General features: G+C 37.7%; 1 protein-coding gene across 4 annotated transcripts in view; it reads right to left on the bottom strand.

Moving 5' to 3' along the window:
* FNDC3B (fibronectin type III domain containing 3B) overlaps positions 1-19,216 on the bottom strand; it is a 345,183-nt gene that overhangs the window by 134,085 nt on the left and 191,882 nt on the right. For all 4 annotated transcript variants that reach the window (XM_047786565.1, XM_047786588.1, XM_047786572.1 and 1 more), the window contains 2 exons: positions 13,302-13,545; positions 9,026-9,316 (listed from right to left, as the gene is read on the bottom strand). In XM_047786565.1, coding sequence (XP_047642521.1) covers positions 9,026-9,316; positions 13,302-13,545 — 535 coding nt within the window. The remainder of the gene's footprint in view (positions 1-9,025; positions 9,317-13,301; positions 13,546-19,216) is intronic.

The raw sequence follows: 19,216 nt of genomic DNA, 5'->3' as shown, positions 1-19,216 counted from the left end.
ATGTCATCACTTATACCTGTTGTTTAAAGGGTTCTTTGGGATGGTATGTATTTTACCAACATGGGTTCTGATGTCATCTAAATGCCCCTATGATCAGTTCCCAAGAAAGCAAAGAGGCAGAGAAAATAATATGGGTTCACAGAGTTAAGTACCACATATGGTAGAAACTAATCAAAATTCTGCCCTCAATCGTCTGGTGAACATTCATTTCAAAAGAAAACTCAAAAAAAAAAAAAAATGTTTGCATGTTGTTTGTCTTTTCATATGTAAGTGAAAACATGGGAAGCTTCAAGTATGATTTAATGGGTTAAGACTTCTTAAACTGACATGACAAAAATATCTCATCCTGCCTGTTGAAAGAGCCACGTAGTTAACATTTTTAAAACATTCCAGAGTAAAACACAAATATGGGGGAGAAAGGGCAAAAGGCAAAAAGATAAGCAATGGGACTGAATAAAGACAACTACACACTTTACTCATTAGCAAAAATTGGGGCCACAAGTTTCCTCTTTGAGATTTTACCCTTTGCATCAGTAAAGCCAATGTCTCTGTAAGGAAAAAAATATCAGCACACTGGGCTAAAAAAAAAAGAAAAAGTTATTCATCATTGGCCCTCTGAGGACAGCACCCAGGTCAGGAAGCACAGGTCAGTGAGCAGCACCCCCCTTCTACAGCCTTCTGTCCCTGAGCCTGCCTCCCGTCCAGCCCATAAGCAACAATTGTTGCAAGGCCTGAAAGCCTGCTCAGACTTCTCCAGCATCACGCAGAAGCCTGCCAGACTTGCGGATGGGTCTGGCAGTCTATGTCTGAAATGGAAGTAAGGGTGTTAACTGCCCAGTTTCCTGCCAAAGTAAATGTATCTTGCATTTTGATCCAAGGGTCCATACTGTCCCTTTAAAAAAAACAAAAGTTATTTGGGTTTGTTAGGCCTATTTTCACTTTCCAGACTGTACTTGGCAGAAGAATGGGTGAATTCCACTGACTTGAGATCATTTTAAAATATTTTTTTATGTTTTCTTGGTATTTTTGCCATGCTCAGGATTCATATGCAGCTGCAGACAGGTGAAAACACACAGGATTTATCATCACCAAAGACTTGAGAGATGAAACAATAATGAAAATTTGCCTAGAAACGGTACATCTTCAAATGCAGTAAGGAAATCATCCATTCTGGGAGAAAAGAAGACCCCTGCCACCGGCCCCAACTAAATCTCTTCCAAAACACCCTGTCCAAGCATGCCTAGGAGGTATGCACCCATGAGATAAAAGGTTGCAAGTGAAAGAAGAAATCAGCCACTCATGAAGTGTGAAAGGCCCAGTAAACATCTTATTGGAAACAGAGAAGCACCAGTGTTATCACTTATGGGGAGCCAAGACCAAACGAGATTCCAAAAGAAATCTGCCTTGACTCCCTACATTCCAGACCTTATTAACATTATACTCATCCTTGCAAACAAAGGAAACCACTGTCAGCTCTGCACAGATGGAAACAGCCACCCAGCAAGTCACCCAGCAACAAGATCACCTCCAAGAAGCCACAACTGCTCGAAATTTCAGACCTTTGGAGGAAAAGGCCATCCCAAGCCTTACTTCAGAAATTCTTATCTGCACGATGAATACACTTTCAAGCTAATTTTCAGTAAAGAGATATGGGGGTCAGAGTCCGGTTTCTGAGCAGTGATAGCAAAATGTATGAAGACAAAAAAATATCAGGCAGGACCATCTGCACAGGAATCAGAATACAAAAACCTGGTAATAAAGAATACTACTCTGAGAGTCAGAAGGCAGTTTGTGATCTCTGAAGAAGAGCAGAAGAATAATGCTTTTGTCACCAGCTTTCAATGTTACAATAAAAAATTATGATTCTATCTAAAACATGGCACATATGAACCTATCTACAAAACAGAGACTCAAACACAGAGGACAGACTTGGGGTTGCTGAGGGGAATGGGGAGGCAATGGGATGGATGAGGAGTTTGGGATTAACAGATGCAAAGTAATGAGGTCCCACTGTATAGCACAGGGAATAATATTCAATCTCATGGGATAGACCATGATGAAAAACAAGACGTTTAAAAAAATATATATACACACACACACACACACACACACACACATACACACACACATACATGACTGATTCACTTTGCTGTACAGCAGAAATTAACACATTGTAAATTAACTATACTTCAATTTTTAAAAATTATGATTCTATGTGATGGAATTTTATCAAAATTATAACTAAATCTCTGGATTGTCAACAATTCCAAAGGTCAAATGCCAAAAGTATGCTGTATCTTCATTTTCTTCTATATTTGGAATTCTTACCATTTTGTCCCAATTTTTTCCCATCTGGGACTGGAAGTCTTTGCATAAGTGATTACATATATGTTAGCAACACAAAAGGGACTCTCCTACCCCAGTATATGCTTATGTTACAGAGGTGCAACAAAAGGAGTATGTTTCAGCTTAAATCAAGTGCTTTAACTGAATGCCTCCCATTCCCCTCATTTAAAAGCTTTCTTCAAATCTGCTTGGCATTCAAAAGGCCAGTGGTTTTCAAATATTACTATGCCTGATCACCACATGGAGAGCCCAATGAAATACAAGTTGCTGCCCCCACCTCCATCAACTGCAGTCCAGTAGTAGGTCTGGGTCAGGCCATGAGGTCACAGGTCATACAAGCTCCTAGATGGTGACCGAGTAGCCTGGGCCCAGGTGAAGGTGAGGAAAGTCTTGTGGGTGACACATGTCTGTATCTCCTGTTCCAGCCACAGAAGCACCAATTCTATCAGCTTTCATGGTGCACACACGTGTGTGTGTGTGTGTGTGTGTGTGTGTGTGTGTAAGACAGAAGAATGTTGGCGTAGTAAGGGACGAAGGATACTGTATTTCAAACATAAGATTGTTTGAAAAAGGAAGATTGGCTCATTGATAAGATTTTGAAAATCATTGACTCTAACTCACCTGTTCATTTTACTGAAACTGAGGCTTACTGAAATGATTTGTTATGTATCATAGTCCAAAGCACAGATCCACTATTATCTTATAAATCCATTGAGGTTTTAAAATGTTCAAATAATAAGTGAAAAAGATAAACCCAAGGATAAGGTAAAAGTCAGCAGTATCAACTGCATACAAGACATACTTTTATTTAAAAAAAAAAAAGTTGGAGTTCCCATCATGGCTCAGTGGTTAGCAAATCTGACTAGGAACCATGAAGTTGCGGGTTCGATCCCTGGCCTCACTCAGTGGGTTAATGATCTGGCGTTGCTGTGAGCTGTGGTGTAGGTCACAGATGAGGCTTGGATCCAGTGTTGCTGTGGCTCTGGCGTAGGCCGGCAGCTACAGCTCTGATTAGACCACTAGCCTGGTAACCTCCATATGCTGCGGGTACAGCCCTAGAAAAGACAAAAAAAAATAAAATAAAAATAATTTTTTTAAAGTCTTTAGAGACTGTGTCTTATAATATTCTTGATATTCTTCCTCTCTCCCTTTACCACCCAAACCACCCACTCACCCACACACAGACACCCCAATAACTAATGGGATTGCTTACATCTTTTATATCATCAGACAGTGGATCTTCACCAAACTTTCTATTTTTCACTCTATTTTCACGAAGTCATTTCCAAAACCGTAACACAGATAACCCTATTCTCCTTTCCAAGGATATATGGCAAAGGGACTACAATAATGGTTGAAAAAATTGGTGGACTTCAGTTACAAAACTGCATCTCACTGAGTAACTTCCTTAATATCATATGCTTTGGTTTTTACCAAGGATAAAATGGAAGGATGAAACCTGCCTCTGACTTGATGAAGAGCAGCATAAACTTCTTTAGCCTGTGTGGTAAAAGGAATACGACAATTTTAACTGGGTTTTGGCCACAGAATAGGCTCAAGGAAGCTCTTCTTGTACAACATTCTGTACACAAGGACAAATTATTTCATTCCTGTCCTTGGATAGCTGTGGACGTGGCACCCAAGCACTTATCTAAAGTCACATACAAGTTAAGGAAAAGAAATAGGGAAAATCGTTTGAAATATTTCCCTCTAACCAATCTGCTATTATTCTGCCTTGGGAAGACAGGCTTCACAGAAGAGGTGATGTTTGAGTTGGTTCTTGAAGAACTGAGTTAGAGTATGGTAGGCAGAGGGACCAGAAAGGAAAAGCCAAGAAGAAAGAATAAGGCATAGTCTGGAAATGGGGCAAAACTTTACGCATCCGGTGGGGAAATCTCAAATACTTCAGAAGATGAGTGTCAAGTAGCTCAAACTCATTCTCTGGAAAATGGGGACCATCATGGAGGAGGGGAAGAGCATGTTCAGATATGATGTACCTGCAGCCTCAATACAAAGGATGGGATGGAGATGAAGATGGATAATCACATATCTAAAATCACAAGGTGGTCCTTTTCAGACTGAGCACAGGGACTCCTAGCTCAGGTTTCTAAGAAATGTATGAGGAGATACCAAAGACAGGGTCCACAAGAAAGGACACCCGGAGATGGTACCCAGAATTCTGACTCACTCAGAACTTTAAAGTGTCTCTAATAAGGCAGTGAGAAGATGTGTGAAACCTGGCAACTCCAGGTAGGTGACACATTTTACCCCAGTAGCAATCTTGCTCAGAGAGCCTAGATGAGATTTTCAGAGGTAAAGGTCCAGGAGAGCAGGGTTTAGCTTTCAAAATGAAGATGGGTTTAAATAGAATGGAGCCACTTCTGGCTTACAGGGTAAGGAGCTGCAGGGGAGGGGCATGACGGCAAGAGAGATGGCCAGCAGGTGGGGAGAGGGGACCAGGGGTACACGGGCATAAAGAGATACCTATTTTGAGAAGGGGCTGTATCTTGTTGAGAACTGATCCTAAGAAGGAAAATAAGACTATTCAAGTACAAAAGTGACCATTATACTGAAGTGTTAAGAACAAAGCTAGGCTACTTTTATTAGTTAATAATGGAAATTAAAATACCCATTTTACACCTGAGGATATAGAAAATAAGGGAACACTAAAAGCAAATTGTCAGCAAATGACAAAACCCAATTCTAAGCCAAGAATATCTGATGCCAAACTGTTCTCTGCCCATATACGCCATCGACTCCAAGGTGTGCAAGAAAACAGGAATCCCACATTTCCCTGAAGGTACTGTGGGACGTTGTCCTGCCTGAGCTGTTTTCCTGATGGTACTGAAATGAAAGGAGGGGTTGACTGCAGAGAAGAAGGTCTATTCTAGAATATAAGTCAGTTAAGGACCCAGCATTTACACCACAGTGGCTGGGGTTGCCACTTCGATCTTATGTTTAATTCCTGGCCCAGTAACTTCTACATGCCACAGGCACTGCCAAAAGGAAAGAAACAAAACAAAACAAAACATGAAGCCACATCAGGTGAAGAGATTCTGGTTCAGCAGGTGTGAAGTGAGGTTTAGGGGACTGTATTATTTTGATGTTCCACCAGTGTTTCTGAAGTTCAGTCAATTGAGAGAACCAGAATGCCAGACAGTAATTAATTTATCTCAGTCTTTTTAATATATTTACTTGTGTAGAGTAACATTGGTTTGCTTCTTAACACAGGGCCAGGGACAAATTTGAAATTTTCCCTTTTTCTTTGACATCTGTATTTTCTAAATGGTAAATATATATATATATATGGTGAATAAGTAGAGTCCCTCAAAATCTAAGGAATTATGAGGTTAAAAAGGTTGGCTTTCTCTGGAGATGTGGGCTAGAAAAATATAAGCACACAACGTGGTTAAGTATATATTCTTATCTTGTGCAAACTACATACGAATGTAAACAGGTCAAGATACCAGCATTAATTATAGCTTAATATTAATCAGATGGCTCTGTACCCTTAACAATTATTTGAGAGATCATTTCCTGGTATAGGCTGTAGTACATTTAAAAAAAAAAAAAAAAGCCATCCGGGGAGAATGCAACCATTTATGAAAAGGCAGAAGAAACCTTTTGTGATCCTTTTAGCCAATAGCCACATTCTGAGTCAGACAGGGCTGAAGCACTACAAACAACATAATGGACTCCATGAACAAGAGATCCTTTTGTTTGCCTCCTCCAGTTGAGTCATGTTTCCCTCTTTGCTTTGACAACCTGGAAGCTCAAAGCCAAATAGATGGCCTACACCAGGCAACTCTATGTAATTCTTTATTTATAACCATAGTCATGTCTTCATCTTATTTGCCCTTGATTTCCTCAGATATTTTTTAATAGACTAATTTGTAGAGCAGTTTTAGTTTTATGGCAAAAATGACCATATGCAGATAATACCCATCATATACACCCCAGCCCCAGGCACACATAGCCTGCCTCACCTCCAAGCCAGAGCAGTACGTTTGTTACAAGTGATGAACCTATATGCACATATCACCATCACCCAACATCCATAGTTCACATAAGGGTATATATAATTCTTGGTGTTGTATGGGTTTTGACAAATGTATATGATGTGTGCCCACCATTATGTTATCAGACAGAACAGTTTCACACCTAATAATCCTCTGTGTACTGCATATTCATCCCTCCCTCAACACCTGACACCCATGGATATTTTTACCTTCATAGTTTTGCCTTTTCCTGTCAGATGGATGCAATCATAGAGTATGCAACCAATGCATACTTGTTTCACTCAGAAATGTGTATTTGTGGTGGCTCCATGTCTTTTCATAGCTAGGTCATTTCTTTTTAGTGCTGAGTATATTACATGTCTGGATGTACCAGTTTATTTATTCATTCACTTAACTGAAGGACATCTTGGTTGCTTCCAAGTTTGGGCAATTATGAATAAAACTGCTATAAACATCCACGTGTATGTAGTTTTTAGTCAGGATGTAACTTTTCATTTCATCTGGGTAAATGGATATTTTTTATCCAACATGCAAATCCTCTCTGATCCTTATTGGAATGAGCTAGAGTACATAAAATAATACTCCACCTGATTCTATATTTTGCGGCTAAACCATGTGGAGGGGTAGTACTTGGAGTGTTTTTGAAGAGGCAAATTATGTGATGAGAAAAACAGCCATAACCGAATTCGAACTAAAGATGAGATGAAAATACTTTCTCTTTCATTGTTAAACAAACACTCCCAGAAGCCCATAGCAAGTGATCTCACTACTTCCAACACAATAACACGTTTTCCATGCAACAGCAAAGAGCTTAATGTGTTCAGAATAATTATACTCTGTCATAATGTAAAATGCCAAAATGTTTGTAAACACATGGACATTAGCAAACCATTCAGTATAAATTTCAATGCAAATCCATTTCCTGTCTTGTAGCCATGAGAGAATATTAAAACAGAGAGCAGCTTACACATTTAGGTATATGTGAAATGAAATAACTGCACATATAAGGAAGGCATTTTCTTCTGCTACAGTTAATTCACAACTACATTAATTTTATATGCTAACTTCAACCCTGCTTCATCTTATTTTCCTTTTCTTATTACATCTCTTCTCTTAGATCTTACTCAAATTTATTTTATCTGCCTCTGTTATATTTATCTATGTCTTTTGCCTTAAATCTTTTTTGATGCAAGGCAGGGCAAAAATTATTAAAGATGAATCAAGTAATCAAGGTAGTTCAGACTTCATAAGCTCTCTGTAGGTAGCTTAGACATTCTTTTTCTCTTTTCTACAGACTAAAAATCTCCTTAGGAAAAGCAATGTCTAATTTTTGTGTGTGTGAATTCTCTTAAATGCTCATGATTTAAAATTGTAATGCTAATAATTTAATTTCAAATTATAAATTTTAGTATCATTTGACTAAAAATTACTTTATAAAATATTAAATAAGCCATATACTTTTTTGTGTTTTGTTTAATAATTATAATAATGCATAATAACTGCATAAAACTTGGAAAATACAGAAAAGAATAAAAATTAATAGAACCTGTAATACATTTCACTCAAAGAAATTCCTGTTCAATTTTCACTTTATCTTACCATGCTTCTTTTTAACACTATAATTCACATGTGTAAATAACATGGGAAGAAATAGTGATGCCAATGTCTGGATTTACCTAATATCCCTCTGCCCTGACAGAGGCCAGTCTTCCCTACACGATCAACCATACACAAATTCTGCCTTTTTCATTCACAAACATATTTTCACAGATATAGTGCCTGTTTCTACCTGGATGAGGTCCAATAAGGAAGGAGTAATATTTAGTAGTGTTATAGTCAGTTCTTACCTTGTCATTTACTTATCTTTGTTTATTTATACATATAAACTTACCTAGCTTATCAAAATGTTACCTTTTTTTACTTCCCTTAAGTTAGTCTTCTATTACTGGCTATACAAAAGGCTTCCATTTTTTAACTCCTGTAGCATCAGAACAGGCTGTGTCTAAATCTAACCTAAAAACTTCACTTAAAACACACATACCTTCTTCGCCAAATTAATTGATCTATAGCCACAGGATTAGTCTACAAAAACCCACAAACCCTCTTGAGCTGATGTCTCCCTATATGTGGTGACCCAAATTCTTCCTTCTCATTCTTGGTCTATGAATATTTCATTCAGGATGCCAAACAACAACTGATGAGGGAAAAAGAAATACATTCCCTTACACAACGATAAATGACACTGCAGTGTGGAAGTAATTACATCTGGTTTTATGAGGTATAATTATTTTGAGATTTAAACTAGCCTTACTTAGAAAAGAGTAACTGTTTTACTAAGGATCCCTTCCACATCTGTCTACTCAGAATCAAACAACAGAGACAAGCTAGTGTGAAAACACAGATACCTGTTTCTGAGATTAAGAAGAATGTTACATGGCACATGTGACCAAAGAAATAATATTTCTTTCATGAAGTATTAATAAAAAAAAGAGATGATACAACATTCTATCCTTGATAAGCAAAAGCATGAGAAGGTCTACCCTATCATTCCTAGAAGAAAGATCAACTGTCATGAAATAACCATTTTAGGCAAAAGATATATTTTTTAGGATGTCCATCACAACAATTCGCTTTTTATGGCACATGTCTTTGAGCATTACCTTGCAAGTCTGCATCATTTGACTTTGGACTGCTTCTTGCTCGCCGCTCTGTTTTCTTAATGCCTGGCCCACCGCCACTGCCGCCTCCCCCGCCGCCTCCGCCACCACCACTGTGGCCCTTCCCATAGCCATTGTACACGGTTGTGCAGTTGCTCTTGTAGATGGAAGAAGGAGGGCTGTTGAGGCGATTCTGGCGGTCAATCTGGCGGTCTTTCAGTTTTTTGTGCGGAGGCTTGCTGTACTGGTCTTCTCGGGTGATATAACTCGACATTCCATAGAGTGGTATAATTTCTAGAATGATGATTATAACAAATGCAAGTTCAGTCTACATTTTCAAAAATTATTAAATAGTCAAATGACTCCTGAAGGAAGAAGTTTAGCACATTACTAAACACAGTATAAAAATATTTTTAAGATAATGATATGCATGGTAAACATGTTTAAAATATTCCCATTCATTTCTAACCAATAAAGGAATAGTCATGAAAACTTACACTATGTGTTCAAAAATGGTCCAGAAATTACGGAAAATACTGAGGAAGACAAGGTTATTGTCCACCAAGACTTCATATTCTAACTGAATATGTAACTAAGTTAGACTTAGACTTTGCCTGTTAATTGTGTTTAGTACTTAGAGTATAAATTTAAAAAGTTAGAATTAACAAATAAAATATACCCTTAAATAATGTGTCCTTAGAATTAAGATACTTAAAAGTATGTGTTATCCTTATGGACAGAATGGCATTTCTATTGGAAAGTATATAGCAACCAAAATGTAAGGAGTTATCTGCTCCCCCTAGAAAGGCCAACATTTGAACAAAATGTACTAAAACAATGAGATGAGAAATTTCCATTAAAAATAATCAAAGCTCACAGAATCAAGGGAAATGTTTAAGGAGATTTTAGAGTGGTAAATATAAGCCATCTCTGCAACCTGGTGCCAAGCATAATACCCTATGGCCTTTAACTCTTATTTTAGGGTAATCAGGGGGCAAGACAAACTGACTTACAGAATGCCACCTCGCTTCACCATGCATATTTTTATATGGCTCAAAAGCATGGAAGCAGGCGTTCCCATCATGGCTCAGCAGTAACAAACCCGACTAGTATCCATGAGGATGTAGGTTTGATCCCTGGCCTTGCTCAATGCGTTAAGGATCCAGTATTGCCATGAGCTATGGTGTAGGTTGTAGACATGGCTTGGATCCCGTGTTGCTGTGGCTGTGGCATAGGCCTACAGCCGCAGCTCCAATTTGAGCCCTACCCTGGAAACTTCCATATGTCACTGGTGCAGCCCTAAAAAGACCAAAAAATAAAAAATTTAAAAAAAAAGGATATGCGAAAAAAGCAATCTCATGATCTTAGGGGAAAATGTTTATATTAAATTTAAATATTTAAAGTAATTAAAAATTATATTTAGACATTAATAAGAGTGATAATATATAACACAGACATCAGGTCCTTAAATGTTTATAAGAAAAAAAAAAGGTCCCATATGCAGAGTGACTATATAAATTACCATCCAAATCTGAGTACTTCTGAGGGTGATTAGGGAGCACTGCTAATTATTTCTCTGGACACAAGACCTAAATCAGCCCTATGCTAGGCACACCAGGAATGTATGTTTACCCTACTAACTTAACAACTGATGTTTGAATTTTTCAATGGAAAAGCGCCACTTTTCATTTTCTTTCTGTTCACAAAGCTTGAGGAAGATCTTAAAAAAGCATATCCTTACAAGACAACCAATTTGGATTAGAGAAACACAACCCTATTCAAACAGAGCATGCCCAAATAAATCATGTCTAAATATACAAAATGAATGGTAAAGGCTTTAAATACCACAGTTCATTACATTGGAGATTTCAAATATTCAGCATGGGTACTAAAACAATAATATTTTAAAACATCATGAACCTTTAAAACTCATATGGTTTGAGAAATTAAATGTTTTTGTTTTGCTTCTTTGTGCATGTGCCTCACGGCACATGGAAGTTCCCAGGTCAGGGATCAAACCCACACCACAGCAGCGACAATGCCAGATCCTTAGCAGAGCCACTGCACCACAAGGAAACCCCATGAAACTAAATGTTTAAATTGCTTTTAGGTGTGTGAACATTGAGACCTAAGGGAAGAGAATATATAAATGTTTTTTTTAATTTATAAAGCAAAGGATTTTTGTTTTCTGCTTTAATTTAGAATCAATGAAGGCTAAATTTTAGTCTATATTATTGCTCATGTTATTTTTAAAGATACTAAGCCAAAATACCCTATTAAATTAAAACAATACAATTTTGTTTGTTTAATTCTTTTTTTTTTTTTAATTTTTTTTAGGGCCACACCCAAGGCATATGTAAGTTCCCAGGATAGGGGTCAAAACAGAGCTGTAGCTGCCGGTTTACACTAGAGCCAAAGCACCGCTGGATCTGAACCACATCCACAACCACAACTCACAGCAACGCCGGATCTTTAACCCACTGAGGGAGGCCAGGGATCGAACCTGCATCCTCATAGATATTAGTCAGATTCATTTCTGCTGAGCCACGATGGGAACTCATGCTTAATTCTAATGATGGTTTAAATCATACTGTTGCCTAAAATTACAAAGGACACCATTCACAAAACAGTAACTGTGTGGCACCCTATTAAAAGACGGCTAAAATAAGGCAGGTCAGGAACTCTTCATCAAACAATGAGTCAGTAGTCAAAGCCTTTCACAATGTTATTTAGCTCAAATCCAACCAGAAAACTCTGACATGCCCAAATATTTAATGTGTACTGTGTCAGAGTACTGAGTACCTTTCAAAAAATTACAATTAATTCTATTTTTTCAGTTTTTATCCAAATATTTTCATGGAATACGTCCAGCCTCTGATGTTTTGGAGTGTTATATTACTAGGCAAGAAGACTATATAGCATTAGAGAGTTTGGTGTGTTTTTTTAATGGCCACACCTGCAGCATATGGAAGTTCCTCGGCTAGGGTCAAATTGGAGCTGCAGCTACAGGCCTACACCACAACCACAGCAACACTGAACCTGAGCTGCATCTGTGACCTAGGCTGCAGCTTTCAGCAAAGCTGAATCCTTAACCCACTGAGTGAGTCCTGGGATTGAACCTGCATCCTCATGGACACTATGTCGAGTTCTTAACCTACTGAGCTACAACAGGAACTCTGCATTAGGGAGCTATTGATACCTTTATGAAATTATTGATTTCATCTTTTGCTATCATCCCTCCATATCCCATTATAACAGCACCTGATTCTTTCGAATTATACTAAATTTCTTTCTAACTACAAACAAAACAAAAAATAAAAAGAACCCAAATTCTATCAAATTACAACAGGATACAAAGTATTTCACTTAAAATACTCATCTCAAATTTTTCTTTCGTTAATAAGAAAATATTCCAATGTGATATGAACATAGAGGGAAATATACATAATTGATGAGAGAAAGTGAGGTGACTGCTTCCCCAAAACCTAACAGGCATTTCTCATACAATTTACCTGTAAATCAACATAATAAATGTTTGAAGCAAATACACACTTCAATTCATAGTCAGACACAGAAAAAGTGCTAGAGGTTAAAGTCTAATTTTACCCTCACTTATCTGGTTTCTCAGTATCCATTTTGATAAAGAAGGGCTTTAGACTAAACCAACACCAAGGTCAAAGACTCTTGTTCAATTCAAGGTAGGTATTTGCCTAACAACCAGTGAAACTGTGGCTGCACTCATGGCTATTCTTAAACTAAAAACAGGATTCAGGAGCCACGTCAATAGCAAGTTCTGCCAATATTGGAACAGGACATCCAGGAAACCCAAAGGTTACTGATACCCCACAGTCTACTATCAGTGGATATGGGGCACAAAACCCATTTTAATTGCCCTTCTACTGCCAGACCACATGGATGCCTAAGAAATAATATATTGCAGTTCTGTCTCAGGCCACTCTTATATAAAAATATGCTAACAGGACATGGGAACATATATGATAGATTGCTGCCCCTTTTCTGAAATAAGAAATGGCTACCTTACAACCTGTTCTCTGTGGGATGGCACAGGGGGCAGAATTTGAAAAAAAAAAAAATAGAGAAAGAAAGAGATGCAAGTCAGGACAAACAAAGAAAGAATTTCCCACAAGCTTTATTCAGCAGATAGATCCTCTCTTACACTTATTACAGAAGAAATGAAGGGCTCTCTGGCTCTCTCGAGCTATTTAAGTGCTATAACTAATTCCAACAGCTCCCGACATGATGCCAGCAATCTACTCACCTTGCTCGCCATATATTGTAGGGGGAAGATGATGCTGAGGAAAAAACTGAGGTGGCATATCTCCAGGTCCAGTAACAGGCGGGTAGTAAGCTGTGTGTGAGTTATGAATAAAATGCGGGTGGTGAGTCAGGTAGGGGGGTAGGTGATGGGTTGGAGACATGGCCGAGGGGTAGCTTGGGGGGTAACACTCAGGAGACTGGGGTGTGACCACCACCCGGCGGACTCCAGTATTGTCTTCAATCACCTACAGAAAATAGCAAAAAGAATGTAGTATATGTAATTAGCAAATATCCTGTGAATGTATACAGTATTTAAGTACTCCCCTCCTTAAATTTTCTCTCCATAGGAAAAAAAAAAAATTGTGCATGTTGAATTCTGGTTCTCTAATTCAACCAGTTATATGAGTTTTAGAAATAATCATATATAACTGTTAAAATTTATAAAACTACATGTTTCATCAACCACCCACTTCTGATTACACAAAACTATTTGGAGAGATCAACAGCTTGACAACAAATCTTGTCTTTCTCATAAAACTTTCATAGATGAAATCCATAAGATTTCTGAAGACTTTATCCAAGACAAGTGAATTTAATAAGTGGGTAAGGGGATTCTACAACGACTCCATCAGTTCAGTGGTTTTGGAGAAAAGAACAGACTTTCTGGGCCATGTAAATGTACTTTAGAGGGTGAGCTTCCAGACCTGTTTGGCAACACCAGACTCTAGTCCTGCTTTGGTGAGCACAGGTCCATGACATTGGGGGAACATTAACTTCGGAAACTATAAGAGTACCAAAAGGTCGTTTAATCTGGGACAAAGGTTGTAGATGAAATGAGGGGATGCTGACCCACCAAACAATTGAGCAACCCCAACTCAAGGACACCTTTCCTCCCAAGATGCCCTGATGTTGTGAAGAGGATGTGCTAACAGGCAGAGTCAGCCAATCAACATTCCATTTCTACTTTCTTCAAATGATTTTTTAAAAAATTCAACCAAGGAAGGTAACATAAGGTAATATAAAGTCAATATGTATTGCCTCTGTCACCAACTTCATGCTAACTGCTACAGCATAAAATTTGTTGAGGCATAGGATAAGAAATAATACAACAGATATCATAATCAAAAGGTAAAGCTGTGGGGTACAGAGAACAAGGGCATGAAATAGCAGAATCAGAGCAGACTCCAGGGACCTCAGATTTGGTGGGGCTAGGACAGCTGAGAGCATGGCCCTTGTGTTAGGGCCCTGCAAGGCAGGGACAGCACAGTGACAGCACAAGAGTAAACCTGGAAGCTGGGGCCAGGCTTCCAAAGAGACCAGATGGCCTAAATCAAGCTTAAGACCATCAGGCACTGATAGGAAGGAAAGAAAGAAAGGAAGGAAGAAAGAAAGGGAAGGAAGGAAGAAAGACCACCCTGAAAATTAGGCTTGTATATTGAAATATGTTTCTCATTACACCTCAGGAGGCTGATTATAGGTCAAAATTTGATTTGATCATGTCTAAAACATTCTAATAAAAAATTACACTAAGCTTTTTGGAGGGCAGTTATGTTCACCACTATATCACCAACAAAAAAATTATACTGGGCTTTGTTTTTTAAAATACTGCTTGAGACAAAATGGCAAGTCTGAACTTTAGTGTACAAGATAGCTTTAACTTTAATTAATAACCATTAATCTTAAGAGCACAAAAGTCTTTGCTTAATGAACCTATTAACATAATACTTTCACATAATACTTTCACAATTAACTACTATGCTACTATAAACTTCTTAAAATTAAAATTCTGAGTCATACTCCCTACTAAAGCTCAATGTATTCTTTAATAAATGTAACCTCTTCCAAGCCTTGGCAAGCTAATCACATTATCCTCATTTAGGTTGCTAATTTACAGGTAGATGGAAATAGTCCTTATACCATAACATTAGAAATTCTTAAATATACACTAATAATTATCATCAAAGCCTCTTTTTCTTTTTAGAGATTTTTATTTTTTACATTATAGTTGATTTACAGTGATTTGTCAGTTTACACTGTACAGCAAATTGACCCAGTCATACACATACATATATTCTTTTTCTCACATTATCCTCCATCATGTTCCATCACAAATGACTAGATATAGTTCCCTGGGCTACAGAGCAGGATCTCATTGTTTATCCATAGCATCTTTTTTTTAATTGAAGCATAGTTGAGTTATAATGTGTTAGCTTCTGGAGTACAGCAAAGTGATTAGTTATACATAAATATATTCTTTTTCATATTCATTTCCATTATGGTTTATGTAGGATATTGAATATAGTTCTCTGTGCTATACAGTAGGATCCTGTTTATTACATATATAGTAGTTTGTATCTGCAATCCCAGACTCCTAATTTATCCCTCCCACCCCCTTTTTCCTTTGGTAACCATAAATTTGTTTTCTATGAGTCTTTGAGTTTCTGTTTTATAAATAAGTTCATTTGCATCATTTTTGGATTCCACATATAAGTGATATCATATGATATTTGTCTTTCTCTTTCTGGCTTACTTCACTTAGTATCATAATCTCTAGGCCCATACATGTTGCTGAAAATGGTATTATTTCATTGTTATAGCTGAGTAATATTCCAGTTGTGTGCGTGCATGTGTGCACATGCACGCCAAATTATTATTTATCCATTCATCTGTTCATGAACATTTAAGTTGTTTCAATGTCTTAACTATTGTAAATAGTGCTATTATGAACACTGGAATGCATGTATCCTTTTGAATTAGAGTTTTCCTTGAATATATGCCCGGGAATGGGACTGTAGGATCATATTGCAACTCTATTTTTAGTTTGTTAAGGAGCCTTCATACTGATTTCCATAGTGGCTGTACCAATTTATAGTCCCACCAACAGGGTAGGAGGGTTCCCTTTTCTCTGCACCCACTCCAGCATTTATTGTCTGTAAATAAATGATGATGGCCATTCTTTTTTTTTTTTTTTTTTAAGGGCTGCATCCATGGCATATGGAGGTTCCCAGGCTAGAGGTCAAACTGGTGCTGCAGCTGCCAGCCTACACCACAGCCAGAGCAATGCAGGATCCAAGCCTCATTTGCTACCTACGCCACAGCTCACAGCAACAATGGATCCTTAGCCCACTAAGCAAGGACAGGGATCGAACCTCCACCCTCTCATGGATACTAGTCAGATTCATTTCCCCTGAGCCAAAACGGGAACTCCATGATGGTCATTCTGACTAGTTTGAGGTGGTATCTCATGATAGTTTTGATTTGCATTTCTCCAATTAGTGATGTTGAGAATCTTTTCATGTACCTATTAGCCTCTATATATCTGGAACTCCCATCTGTAGATCTTTGAAGAAATGTCTGTTTAGGTCTTCTGCCCATTTTTTGACTGTGTTGTTTGGGTTTTTGTTATCAAGTTATATGAGCTGTTTGTGTATTTCGTTAATTAAGCCCCTGTTGGTCACATCATTTGCAAATATTTTCTACCACTCTGTAGGTTGGCTTTTTGTTTAAATGTTTACAGTTTCCTTTGCTGTGCAAAAGCTCACAAGTTTGATTAGGTACCATTTTTAAATTTTAAGCAACATCTATTTTGCCTAAAATGCAGAGCATATGATAGCACAATTTTAGAATAAATATGAGCTTTTCTTACCATCTGATAGAAACGTGCATTATACTGTAGTGTCCTCTCTCCCTCCACCCAACCACTAGCTATTAAGAAAAAAAAGTACAGAGTTCCCATTGTGGCCTAGCAGGTTAAGAACCCAAAATAGTGTCCATGAGGATGTGGGTTTGTTTCCTAGCCTCACTCAGTGGGTTACGGATCCAGCACTGCCACAAGTTGTGATGTAGGTTGCAGATGCGACTCAGATCTGACATTGCTGTGGCTGTGGTGTAGGCCAGTTCCAAATTGACCCCTACCCTGGGAACTTTCATATGTTACAGGTGTGGCCATTAAAAAAAAAAAAAGTCAGTCATATTACAGATGTCCCTCTTTCATGGAACCTTCATTCAATCCAGTGCTAGACACTGAAAGGTCCAGAGAAGCAAAGTACTTGTTTTCTAGAAACTTAACAATCTTCATTATTTCAGTCAATGTAAAAAACTTCCAATGGTTAAGCAGCCAATACAAACTTGACTGAGGTAGTAAAGTAAGAACTGGGTTCTCACTAAATATGAAAAACAAGAATAACCCTGGGCTTATAAACAGGGGTAGTATAATGAAGAGAAATTATTTCCATTTTATTATGTAGTTTCTGACTTAAAAAGGTTTTTAAAAAAGTAGGCCAAAAGCACTAACAAAAGATAAGAATTTTAGTCAAGAGGGGGTTAAAACAAATATAAAAGAGATATAAACATACTACTATATTTTGTAAGAATAAGAATTTCCACTGATTACCAAAATAAATAAATCTAAAATATAAATTACTCTTCACAAAAAAGTAGGTTTCCAGTTAGAAAACTAAGTAGCTTTTTGAAACCACAAATTGCCTGCATGCAAGGAAATTGTTTTATAGCCTCAGTTTTAATTATCTTAAAATTATTCTGTAGTATTTGTGAAAGATATCTATTTACATGTATATAGCAAATGAGATACTTTCGGAGACCTGCTCACTTAACCAATCAAAGCCTATCTTATGCCTAAAAATATTTTTAAGAAACAAAATATTCTCAAATAATTACAGGCAAAAATCAAAACATTTGTTCTGAGTATTTTGTTTATTGTTTTCCTATAATACAAATTGCAGCATATTTAATTATCAAATTCATCTTTTTGATCTATGTGTAAAGAAATTATACCTATGTTCCTCCAACAAATAAGAAAGACTGAGGGGCAGTAAAAATGTACAAAATGATAAGCAACTCAGGAAATGATGGCAATAACATTTTTTATTTAAAAAATATAGTTCATAAAGAAATATATTACTGTAGCAGTAGAATTTATATAGACATTAGAAATGAGAAAAAGTTCAGTCCAAAAATCCTGAGGCAATAAAAATGTGCCTTCGATCTTCACAAGTGACCATGGAAAAGACAATTCATTTCCTTTTGAGGTGAATGAAATTCTGACAATGTCCAGAGGCAGACAAATCGCCTGCATTCAATTCAACAACTATTTCCCGATATATACTATGAGCTAACCACTGGACATGCAATAGTGAGAAAAAAATAGGTGCTAAACATCAAGATTTGTCTAGTTAGCCTAAAAATAATACAAAGAGAAAAATTAGACTAAGTCCTAGTTAGTTCTGTTTGGAAATCAGAACAAAGTATTGTTTTTTCACACACCAAAGCCAAGTATTCTTCGTCTAGACTTTTTCTGGCTCTAGGAACTCAATAGAAAGAGTTCTTGGAGTTCCCGTCGTGGCGCAGTGGTTAACGAATCCGACTAGGAACCATGAGGTTGCGGGTTCGGTCCCTGCCCTTGCTCAGTGGGTTAACGATCCGGCATTGCCATGAGCTGTGGTGTAGGTTGCAGACGCGGCTCGGATCCCACGTTGCTGTGGCTCTGGTGTAGGCCGGTGGCTACAGCTACAGCTCCAATTCGACCCCTAGCCTGGGAACCTCCATATGCCGCGGGAGCGGCCCAAGAAATAGCAACAACAACAACAACAACAACAACAAAAATAAATTAAAAAAAAAAATAAAGAAAGAGTTCCTCTTATAGAGAAGCACAGACCCTTGGAAAAAGATCACTGTTCTAGGTCCTCAGGTTCCCACCTATTACAGGCTGAATTATGTGTCTGCCCCCAGCCCTGCCCCCATCAATTCACATATTTAAGTCCTAACCCCTAGTACATGTGGCTGTATTTGGAGATAGGGCCTTTAAACAAGTAATTATGGTAAAATGAGGTCATATGGGTGGGTCCTAATCCAATATGACTGATATTCTTCTATGAAAAGGAAATTAGGACACAGACA

Source organism: Phacochoerus africanus, chromosome 1, assembly GCF_016906955.1.
Source record: "Phacochoerus africanus isolate WHEZ1 chromosome 1, ROS_Pafr_v1, whole genome shotgun sequence".
Taxonomy (NCBI): domain Eukaryota; kingdom Metazoa; phylum Chordata; class Mammalia; order Artiodactyla; family Suidae; genus Phacochoerus; species Phacochoerus africanus.
This window is presented reverse-complemented; position numbering and strand designations above follow the sequence as displayed.